General features: G+C 52.6%; 1 protein-coding gene across 1 annotated transcript in view; it reads left to right on the top strand.

The window, feature by feature from the left end:
- Positions 1-11506, top strand: part of Gpr157 (G protein-coupled receptor 157) — a 17059-nt gene extending 5553 nt beyond the window's left edge. The window contains exons 2-4 of the mRNA XM_005353681.2: positions 6124-6337; positions 9181-9378; positions 9828-11506. Of these exons, the coding sequence (XP_005353738.1) occupies positions 6124-6337; positions 9181-9378; positions 9828-10031 (616 nt within the window). The 3' untranslated portion in view covers positions 10032-11506. The remainder of the gene's footprint in view (positions 1-6123; positions 6338-9180; positions 9379-9827) is intronic.
- The last annotated feature ends 20 nt before the right edge of the window (positions 11507-11526 follow it).

Raw genomic sequence — 11526 nt, 5'->3', positions numbered from 1 at the left:
CACACACACACACACACACACACACACACCCCTCTGGAGCTCCCTTGCATTTATGGAGGAAGAAAGAGTCTTATGTCCCAAGCTGACCCCAAGACTCTGCTGTGTGGGGAGTGGGAAGTTACACCATAGTGAAAAAGAAGCAAAGATAGGGTCTAGCCAAGCCTAGTGGTATCCGACTGAAATCCCAGGCTGAGGCAGAGAGATTGCCATGAGTTCAAGGGCAGAGCTGGATTTCGGGGTTCTGCCTGCCGTGTCTCAGTGTTCTCTCCCAGACCCATGCTGGAGAGGGGCCAGGGGAGAGAATGAATGAATTCGTTTGTGTTTTTAGAGGCGGGGTCTCAGCTGAGCCTGGCCTCCACCTTGTGCTGTAGCCCAGTGTTCTCTCAGACCCGTGGCCTTCCTGTCACACTTCCCCAGAGCAAGGATTACAGGCGCCATACCCCATGCCTACCTTGGCATTTGTTTTAGACAAGGTCTCCTACGGTAGCCCAGACTAGCCTAGAACTCACTGTGTAGCCCAGGAGACTGGCTTTGCGTTAAGGTCAGCCATCCTTGCCTCCCGGGCACCATGCCCACCTCTTGCTCAGTTGCTGTTGTAGGGGTCTGAGACTGGGGGCTTTTAGAGCCGGTAAATGCTGATAAAGGAGGGGGAGCCTCCACGAAAGGATGCATGACCTCCACATTTTCTTTCCTGTGGCTTGTTTTTTTGTTTGGTTGGGTTTTTTGGGTTTTTTTGTTTGTTTGTTTGTTTGTTTTGAGATAGTTCTCTATGTAGTCTTGGCTGGCCTGGAACTCACCACATAGATCAAGCTAGGCTTGAACTCATAGAGAAACCTGCATATCTCTTGCCTTTCTTGGCCTCCGAAGTGCTGGGATTTAAGTCATGTGTCACCATGCCCTGCTCATTCTTAAGTATTTTAAACAACAAAGATTCTTTCCAGGTTTGGTAGAGAGATGTTGAGGGAGGAGGATTGCTGGTGAAACATCCTTTGGTTCCACCAGCCACTTATGGTGGGGTTGGGGGGATTGGGGGCAGATGGGGAGATGGGAGGCTGGTATACAGGCCATTCAACAGCAATCCACAGGACAAAGGGAATTCCTTTATAGACTTTAGAGTGGGGGTCTCTGTGCTTAGAGGGGAGCAGTCTCTGAGTTTAGCCATTCTGTGAACCTGCTCAGAAAGTGAATCCTATTGCCGCACCCTGTCTTGGGGCTGCTGCTGCTGAATGCTAGGAATTTAGCTGCTTAGGGAAGGGCCTGGATGGCAGGTAAGGCTGCTATGGTTTCCTCCACAGTCCTCAGGGTGGCCTCTGATCTAACACTGAGCAGGCAGTCTCTTGAGCAGCACTCCAGGGCACCAGTGCCCCCCACATTGGAGCTGGTTTCCATCTGTTCTACTCAGTGCCCTTCCCCAAGATTATATGGTAAGATCTTACAGTGGGAAACCAGGGCAAGAGCCTCAGGGACAGCGGAGGTTACTCTTGATTCTTCTGGGAGTATCAAACTGCTTCTCTTCCCCCAGGACGTAGGTGGGCAGGGGCATCTGCTGAGGGCTACAGTGTCATCAGGTGGGTCCTGCATTGCACAGGATACCCCTCCCCCTCCCACAGCTGAATTCACAGAATGACCTCATGGTGACCTCCTAGAGACTGACCCCCTGAACCTCTCCCAAGTCCTAGCTCTTCCCCGTCCTAGCTCTGCCCCACGAGAGGGACAGTGAGTAACCATTGTCCTGGGGAAGCTGCATCTGCACCCTGGCTCTGTTCCGCTGGGCTTCCCTCTGGCTCCTCCCCAGAGCTGTTCTAAAAGGGGAGTGTTGTTGCCGGGCAGTCTCCTCTACCCCCTCCCCCGTTCTGTTAACACTTTAAGGCTGTCTATAACCACTGGTCTTAAACCAGGAATTGCCATTTGGCACACAGAGAGGGTAAAGGAAGACCCCACCCACACTTTGTTTCCTACCCAGAAGTTGCCAGCCTGCAAGGATCAGAAGGAACCCAGAAACACAGGATGCCTGGAACCCACTTCCAACCGGGGCCCTTCGTGGGACGGACTGGGGCCCTGGGCTAATGGTTCAAATGCTCTTTGGAAAGCAGTGGGCAGCTTTTCCACTGGACTCTGCGAAGGGGGAAGAGTGCCCCCACTCTATAACAGAACGTCCCCAGATGGGCAGAGCTGGGATCCCCAAGGGGCCTGCTTCCAGTGGTCATCCAACACATTGCTATTCTGGGGACAGCCACCTGCCTGAGGCCATCACAGGAACGCCAGGGGATTCCTAATATGAGGGTGGCTTGCTTCTTTCCTCTGTGACTGCTTCCAGTTTCGCTTCCCTGGGGATTTAAACTAGAACGGCAAAGAGTCCCCAGAGGGGCTTGACTGGAGAAAGCCAAGTGGCTTTGCTTTAGTTTTCTCTTCCCTAAATTCTTCTAGTTCATTCCTTTGATCTGGAGCTCAGCTCCCCTGGGGCTAGGGTAGTGACCCCTCCTGCATGGGGTATCAACAACAACCTGCTAGAAGCTCAAGGTGTGGAGCTGGAGATGGTTGGCTCATAGATGGTGCTGACTTCCTGGACCTTCACAAGTTGTCGCTCTGTGCTTGTCAGAGTCAAAATCTGCTCTTATCAGATACCTGCTCTTGGGGGTGGACCCACTGGCAGCCACCTCATTTGAATTTAGTTAACTCTTGAAGGACCTTGTCTCCAAACAGTCATTTTCTCAGGTTCTGAGGGTCAGGACTTCAAGAGACAGACCTGGAATGGAGCACGGTTTGGTCTGTAACTGCTTGAGACGGGAGGAGGCCTATGCAGAGCCTGACCGTGGGTTCCAGGTGAACACGAACTAGGAGGCCAGGCTCTGCCAGGAGGTGCTGTTGTTGCCACTCCAAGTGAGAGATCGGCTCGGGGTGTGGTGTGCTAACTTTCTTCCCCCTGGACAGACCCTAATCCGTGAGGTCCCCTGCTTCATAATCAGAGGTTTGGAGAGCCGAGGCGGCACCCAGTCTTGTCAGCCTGGTCCACATGAGACTCTGTCTCAAAAAAAACTTAAGCCATGGAGGTAACTTTAATAATACCATGAACTGTGGGACAGAGGCAGCTGAAGAGATGGTTCCGCGGTTAAGAGCTCTTGCAAAGGACCTGAGTTTGGTTCCCAGCACCCACACAGCTGCTCACAACCGCCTGAAACTCCCGTTCTGGGGGATATGACTCTCTCTTCTGGCCTCCGGGTGGTATGCATACATCCATGCAGGCAAAACACGCTCACATCCATTAAATAAATAGATCTTTAAAACATAAAGAGTAAAAGTGTCACTAGCCCCAAATTGAAGCCGAGACAGTGCCCTGTGGGGGCAGACAGGAAGCTGAGTGTCCAGCAGGGAGGCCGCAAAAAGAATGGGGGCGGAAGGAACAAGGAAGCATTTGAGCAACCTGGGAGCACCGTGCTTCGTCTGGCCAAGAAGTCCCTTAGTCATGGTCTAGTGAACTTACAGTCTGTGTCGTCTTCTCTGTGTTTTCTGTTTCTTCTGAGAGGGTCTCACTCTGCAGCCCAAGCTAGCTTCAGACTCCCGGCAATCCCCCTGCTTCAGCTTCCCTAGTGCTGGGGTTACAGGGCCTAGCTTTCACTTTCTTCTTAGATGCTACAGAAAATGAAAGTTATGAGCTCGATTTGTGTGCCGGGATCAGTCTAAATTCCTGAGCATGATTGGTCGGGCAGAGTGGGGCTCCCCAGAAGCATCCCTGGAGATTCTATCAGCTGTATGGGCTTGACGCATACTTGGTATAAAAACATGAATATGTGTTTTTGCTTGTAGACCTTTTAAAATTACATATATTTATTTTTGAGGGCCAGGCACGAATGTGCCATGGCACACATGTGGAGGTCAGAGGGCAATTTATGGAAGTCGGTCTGTCCTTCCGCCACGTGGGTCCCAGGGACGGAACTCAGGTCATCAGGTTTAGTACTTTTACCCACTGAGCTGTCCCAGCAGCCCCAGGAACTGTATATTTTCGTATCGCGTACAGGCTGCTGTCGTGCTTGTCCTCTGAGCCCACTTCTCCCAGCCCGGCCTGCTGACCGTTAGCATTCCCTCATGAGGAGGTCGAGAGGTCACAAGACCCTCATGTGAGTGTCCAGCCGCTTCCTGCCACCTGTTGTTTGTCCCTCTGCCTTACTTGAGTGTGTCCTTGGGGAAGGGATGGAGCACATAGGAAGACTAAGGGATGGGGGCCTCCATCTAGGTGACCCATGGGGAAGTCCTCATCTCTGCTGGCTAAAGGAACAGTTTTCTGATATGGCCTTTTAGGAAGGAGCTTCCACACACCTATAAGTAACCCCCCCACCTATGAGCTGTAAGGAACCCCCAATAAATTCATTGGTTCTCCAGAGGGAACTTCGGCAGAAATGTTCTCAGTTTGGGACCTTAGGGGAAAGAGTAGACATTGCTTATGTACCCTCGTGCCAAGGAATTTTAGCTAGAGCTGTGTGCTTCCCATCCTTCTGTCAGTGACAGGTATGATAAATGTATGTATTGTGTATATATGTATGTTTGTGTGTGTATGTATATATGCATATGTATTATGTATGTATGCGTGTATGTATGTGTGTGTATGTATGTATGTGTGTATGTGTGTGTGTGTATGTGTGTGTGTATGTATGTATGTGTGTATACACACGCCACACATCCACCTGCTTTATTCCAATGAACACTGAAACATTACAGCAGATGGGGTCTCACCTCGGAGCCCAGGCCTCCCGAGCATCTACCTTCCCAGTGCTGGGATTACAGGCGTGTACGGCCAAGCCTGCCTCTAATCACAGTCTTCCTGGCAGCTGGCACGTGTGTGGCTGCCTGGGCTTGTGGGAGCCGCATGGATGCTCATCTGGCTTTCCTCAGGTGGTGCCATCATCACCCCCACCCTGTGGAGATGCTGGCGTGCCGAAGCTAAGCAGCTTGCCTAAGTGGCCACAGAGTGGTAGTTTGGACCCAGCCCATTGCATCAAAGTCGGAGCACTCAACCCCTGTGTCACCTCCACAAGAGGCGTCCCTTTGATAAGGTGTCTTGGAAGGAGACTGGGCAGGGATTCTTGGAAAGGAGACTTGGGGCTTGGACCTAATTCCAGTTGTGTTGTGGTGGGGGTGTTCTCCAAATGGCGGAGCCAAGTAGGGTCCTCAGCGGTGCACCACCTGACCAGATGTTCTAGACGGTCACTTTGACCCTTGCCAGGCTACACTTGCTCCGCGTGAGAAAGGAGGCCTCAGAGCCAAGGGGATTTGCCTACACATAACCCACGATTCTAGACCCTGGATTCTCCCAATTCCTGAAACCCAAAATCCCGCAGGTTGCCTGGGGACTGACCGAGGGTGTGAATGTTGAAGCCTAGACTCGCAGGCTGAAGTTGGCGTACTGGACCACACCCCTGTGGGTGCAGGGAGAGGAGCCAGCTGGGGTGTGTAAGAGCTGGATCTGTCTAGCCACACCCCTCTCTGAGGAGCACTGGACCTTTATTTTTTAATTATTTTATTTTTCTATACAAGTATTTGCCTGCATTGGTATCTAGGTCTAAGTACTCACAACCTCAGTCGGTCCCCTGGCAACCTAGGAGAGCTTGGGGTACAGAAGTTGGGAGTGGATTCTCTGGGCCTGGATGGGAGATCATAGGCCATGGGCAGGCAAGTGCCCTTGGCCCCAGATGGTTGTGAGGTACCAAACCCGCATCTTTTGCAGGTTGTGTCATTTAGGAGATTGTTTTGAGAGTGTCTCAGTCTGTAGCTCACGCTAGCATTTTACTGTGTAGTCCAGGTTAGCCTGAAACTTACTGTGATCTGTCTGCTTCCACCTCCCAAGCACTGAGGTTATAGGCATATGCCACTGTGCCCGGTTTCTGCGGTGCGAGAGATTGAACCCAGGGCTTCATCCATACTACACAATCAATCGCTCTTCTGACCAAGCCACAAAGTCCTGAAATTCTAAATCAGAACAGGCTCCCCCTTCCCCTTCCTGCCCTCCCTTGATTTACAGGAACACTGTAACACTATCTGATGCTGGTTTGGGGAGCACTGTTCTCTGCAGGGATAACACTGCAGGGCTAGGGGCTAACCTTGGCACCCCTCTTTTCGTGTATTCTTCAGCTGGGGTGTCCCGCTGGCCATTACAGCGGCCGCTGTCTCTCTGAAGAAGATAGGCTATGATGCCTCCGACGTGTCTGTGGGCTGGTGCTGGGTGAACCTGGAGGCTGAGGACCGTGTCATGTGGATGCTCCTGACTGGGAAGCTGTGGGAGATGCTGGCTTATGTCTTACTGCCTCTACTGTACCTTCTGGTCAGAAAACACATCAACAGAGCGGTAGGTGTCTGATGTGCTGGCCCTTCGGGACTAATTCTCTGAGGGACTAAACTAGTGCCAGGCCATAGGAACTCTGTGCTTGGACTGAATAAGGGATCGTGAATAGGCTTGTTGTCTAGTCCTGGTATAGGTGAGACCGAAGTAGCTGGACCACAGAGCTACGTCTCAACCGCGGTCCTGCACTGCCACCGTGTGGCCAGCCCAGTATTACACTAAGGAGTTCAAAGTCAAGGATGGTGGCCACAGATAACTTCACCTACCCTTGGTGGTCAAAATTGTGTCCCAAGTGTCAGCCTTTTCAGGAGATCATAAGTCAGTAGGGCTGTCCAGAAAGGGAGAGTGGTCCTCAGAGAGCGATCAAGGTCAAAGGTAAACTGATGGTGGCAGAAACAGTCATAGTTTGCCCTGAATTTGGAATTCACTATACTGTCAAGAATGACCTTAAGTTTCTGTTCATCCTCCTGTCTCCACCCCTTGGGTACTAGGATTGCAGGTGTGCACCACCACGCCAGTTTCTGCAGTGCTGGGAATTGAACCCAGGGCTTCATACGTGATGCGAGCGCTCTATCAAATGTATTGTATCCCTTTGCCCTGGACACAGACACGGGGTCTGATGTGGCCCAGACTTTGTAACCGAGGACAGCTGTAAACTTCTGATCCTACTGCCTCTGCTTCTCACGGAGTGAAACTATAAGCATGCCTGGCTTATTTTTTCCCCCAAATCTTACTGGGATGTTTTGTTTTGTGTTATTAGAGACTGAACTCAGGACTTCTGCTTGCTTAAATACTCTTATCCCTCAGCCACACCCATAGGCATGGGTTCTTCTGACTTAGTTCGTTTCCTTTGTACTTTCTTTTTCTTTCTTTCTCTCTTTCTTCTTCCCTCCCTCCCTCCCTTCCTTCCTTCCTTCCTTCCTTTCTTTTAGACAGTCTCACTGCATAGCACAGGCTGGCCTTGAACTCTCACAGAGATCCACCTGCCTCTGCCTCCCCAGTGCTGGGATTAAAGACCCACACCTGGCCCTGAGCAGCCACTCCTAAGTTAGGATGCTCCTTGCGGGCATCTGTGTTCTTGGGACACCTCATCCTGGCACAGCACCTACACCTCTGTATGCTGAGACTCCAGTTCTCCGTTTAGCCGATTTTCACCTGCCCTGTTCCTCGCTGGGTCCTGGACTGGACTCCAGTCTGGAGTCCTGACTGGAGAGCAGAGCTACCAGTACATTCCCACACAGACAACCTCTTCTGCTTGCTCTTCTTCCCACTGACCTGGGAAGATGGGGGCTGCTCCTGGAGAATAAAGTCCCCCACACCCCCTGCAGCTCTACCAGGCTCTACCCCGGTGTGTGTGCTTTTTGTCCTTCCTAGAGCAGCCCCCTGCTTGCCAGGCTGGCCCTGGCATGTGACAATTAGCTCTTGCGATTTGTCAAGGGTTTTCAGAAAAGCAAAGGTATGGAGTGGGTAGGGAGGTGAGGACATAGTCATTCTCTGCCTGGAGATGGGGAGGGGGGCCGAGAATGAATGGGGAGGCAAGCTTGGTTCTTGAGGAGCAGCCAGGTGGTCCAGCTTCTCCAGGCTGCACCACCTCCCGCTGACCTCTCTGCCCTGCCCTCCCTATCTGTGGGAGACGGGCACTTAGTGCCCTGGGCTGCTGTCATGGACCCTTAGGGGAGGAGGTGGGTTTTTTTAATCAGGTATGCTGTTGAAGCTTACCACTTGGATGCTGGGCATACGGTTAGTCCCTCACCAGGCTTCAGTGTCCTCAACACATGGCCAGCCTCAAGCCTCTCATTGGCCAGTTCATTTGGCTTTACCAATTTGATTGTGATTTGAAATCGAGCATCCTTCCTGCCGTGACCAACGTCCCTCAGGAATGCAAGAGCCAAGGCTTGCCCCTTCCTTTCCTTGGCCCCGGGGATCTCGTGTTGTGGAGGGGGAGGGGAACAGCAGTGAGAAGCTGAGCATTAAGGGTGAGCGACGTCAGGGATGGAGGTGGGGAAGAACGGTTGGCTGGAATGGGCTCAGGGCTGTTTGCAAAATGGTTGTCTGTGAGCTTCACCCACAGTGTGACGCTGGGGAAGGACTTGAAGCTGAGGAACCTGCAAGTGACTGAGCACTCCAGATGCAAAGACCAGCTAAGACCTGGGGCTGGAGGAGACCCAGAGCAAGGGAGAGAATGGGACTGAGGTCCAGACTGAGCGGGCTCACCCTTATGGGCTAGCCTAAGGAAGGGTTGGAGTGGAGCCACCAAGAGCTTGGAGTAACGGGCTCGTCAGACCTGCCGTATGCCCTCTGAGAACTTGCCTCCTGCTTTGGGGACGACCTGCCATGGGAAGGAGGAGACCAAGTGGACATGGTGACCATGCCTGACCTATGCTGTGGTAGTGGGGCAGAGTATCCAGTTTCTGGGTCCGTTCTGCAGGTGTGGCCTTTACGACTTGCCTATAGGCCAGGTGTGCCTGGGGAAGAAAGGACTAAAAGACATGCCCAAGTCACACGGGGGACAGGAAGGATGAAGTGTCATTGGCTGAAATGAGGGTGCAGTGGACCCGAGGGTTGAGATGACTTGTTTATCCTGGGCAGGGTTTATGACATCTCAGAGACACTGCTGTAGAGATGTGGGGTAGGCAGGGGTCCGATCTGAGAGTTGGAGGTTGTGGGGGATGACTTCTGGTTTATCTGATAGACTCCAGACCTCCTCAACGTCCAAGTGGAAAAGGCCACAGTGCCCCCTCTCTTGCCTTCCCGGGCTGGTGGGTTGTGTGGACCTGTGGATGTGCGTGGGTTGTTGCGGGCAGGGTCCGCCTGGCTCAGGTCTTTGCTCCCTGTCCTTCTTCACACAGCACCAGGCCCTCTCTGAGTACCGGCCCATCTGTGAGGCGCGCCAGCTGCAGCGAGGCTCCTCCGCCTCCATGGCTGATAAGAAACTGATCCTGATTCCGCTCATATTCATCTGTCTCCGGGTCTGGAGCACTGTGCGCTTCGTCCTGACCCTCTGCGGCTCCCCAGCTGTCAGGTCTCCTGTGCTGGTTGTTTTGCACGTATGTCCGTCCCCGTGGGCCCTGCTACCCCACTGTGGCATGGCCAGATCCCTTCCCTACAGACTGATACATCTAAGGTCCCAGGATGGGCCTATGGGAAGCGGGGTAGCTCAGTGTCCTTTCCCTGTCCCCAAACAAGCATGGCTTTGCAGTTAGGGATGGGGAGAAATCTGTGTGGTTGTTCTGAGCAGCCTAGAGAAGCCATTGCAGAGTTAACTGATCCCGGATCCTTCTCACTGCAGAAGGCCTAAATGCAAGTCTGGCTAGGTGGCCAGCCACTTCTGGCCTGTCCAGAACTCTGCTTAAGGCCATGTATCTGAGCTCATCCCGCCACAATGTACAGGCTGGGACTGGAAAGGTCATAGGATTCGTAGCAGCCCACTGAGTCCCGTCGGCTGTATTTCTGGGATACTCCCAGCCCTGTGTTTATGCCTCTCCCCTTCCACCAGGGCATTGGGAACACTTTCCAGGGAGGGGCCAACTGCATCATGTTCGCCCTCTGCACCCGCGCAGTCCGCACAAGGCTCTTGTCTCTCTTCTGCTGCCGCTGCTGTCCTCAGCCCTCTACCCAGAACCCTCTTGGGGCTCCTACTCCCCCCAAGATGAGAGAATCTCAGGAATCCAGACGGACTCCAGAAGTTCCCAGCACCTGATTGGCGGACTTCTCTCCTTGTTCTCACCGCTGCTGCCTTCCTGGTGCCTGCTGCTGCCACCACCAGGTACAGGGTCGCCCACCGGAAGCCTTGACTAGGGAAGCTCCGCCCCGTGAAGGAACGGCCCGTCAGGGCAGCCTCTTCTACCTCCTAGACTCTCAGGGCTGCTGTGCGTTCCCTGCACTCCCGTGTCCTGGTTCAGTGGGGTTTGTTTGTGTAAGCCCAGAGATGTGGGATGCAGGGAAGCCGGCAATGCAGGATCCCGTTGGGGCACTGGTTCTCAGTCCTGAAGCCACCAGCACTGTTTACAGTTTGAGGGACCCATACCTATGGACCCCTCGGAGAGATGCACCCCGACCCAGACATCACAGTATGGGGTCCAGGTTTGCCACGGTGTTGAGATTCACAGAGAACCTGGAGAAGTTAGCGCTCAACAGCAGAGCCATTTCCCTTAAACCAGGTCCCAAGTCCGCTACGATCACGGAGACGCCGTCATTGACCCAAACCACCCAGGCACACAGTCATGGGCATCTCACAGATTCTCTGCTTGGCTCATCAACCCTCAATATTTATTGCATTTGAATTTCAGCACAGGCCAGAGTCCAGAGTCCTGCCCATGAGTCAATCACACAACACTCAGGTCCTTTCTGGGACCAAGACAGAAGGCAGCTCAGCTCCAGTCCCTAAGGACGACATACGGTTTCTACCTGCTGTTTTCATACAACTTTTGTTCTCAGTGATTATTACAGGGGTGAGTCAGGAGGGTCTCTGGCTTGGCACCTTGTTTAGTTAGTTTTGGTTTGCTTGTTTGGTTGTTTTGTTTTGTGGTCAGGGGGGTTGGTGAATGGTCCAAACACTGACTCCAACCCAAAGGGGAGCCTTTGGAGATTCAGCCTTGGGCTGGGATATAGCCCACTGTGCTTCCACGTTGGTCCCTGTACCAAAAATATTTAAAAAGCTTTTTTTTCTTGGTAGTTATTTATGGGATATAGAAAGAGGATTCTGAGGTGATTACATTTTATTTAATTTATTTGAGATAGGGTCTCATTATATAGCCCTGGCTGGTCTGGAACTTGCTGTGTAGACCAAGCTGGCCTCGAACTCACAGAGATCCACTTGCCTCTGCCTCCCGATAATTACATTTTTTAAAAAAGGTTTTGTTTGTTTTTTGTTTTGTGCTTCCTGTACTAGGGCCTTGCTCTGCCACTGGGTTCTACCCCAAGCCTTCCTTTTGTTCCTTTTGTTTTGAGCAGAGTCTCACTAAGTTGCCTCGACTGGCCTTGAACTCTCTGTCAGCCAGGCTAGACTTGAACTCGCGTTTTCCCTACCTCAACCTCCCAGAAAGCTAGTACTAAAGCCTCGGGGCAGTGTGCCCAATCAAAGAAGGGCATAAGAGAGCTGTGTTTGCGCTTCCACTCAGCGGCTCTTCTAGCAAGCCTTCCCTCACTTCAGAGAGCTAGGTACTCCGCGTCTCAGGCCCGCAAGCCTTCCCTCA

This window comes from Microtus ochrogaster, chromosome 10 (assembly GCF_000317375.1).
Source record: "Microtus ochrogaster isolate Prairie Vole_2 chromosome 10, MicOch1.0, whole genome shotgun sequence".
In the NCBI taxonomy this organism is placed as follows: Eukaryota; Metazoa; Chordata; class Mammalia; order Rodentia; family Cricetidae; genus Microtus; species Microtus ochrogaster.
This window is presented reverse-complemented; position numbering and strand designations above follow the sequence as displayed.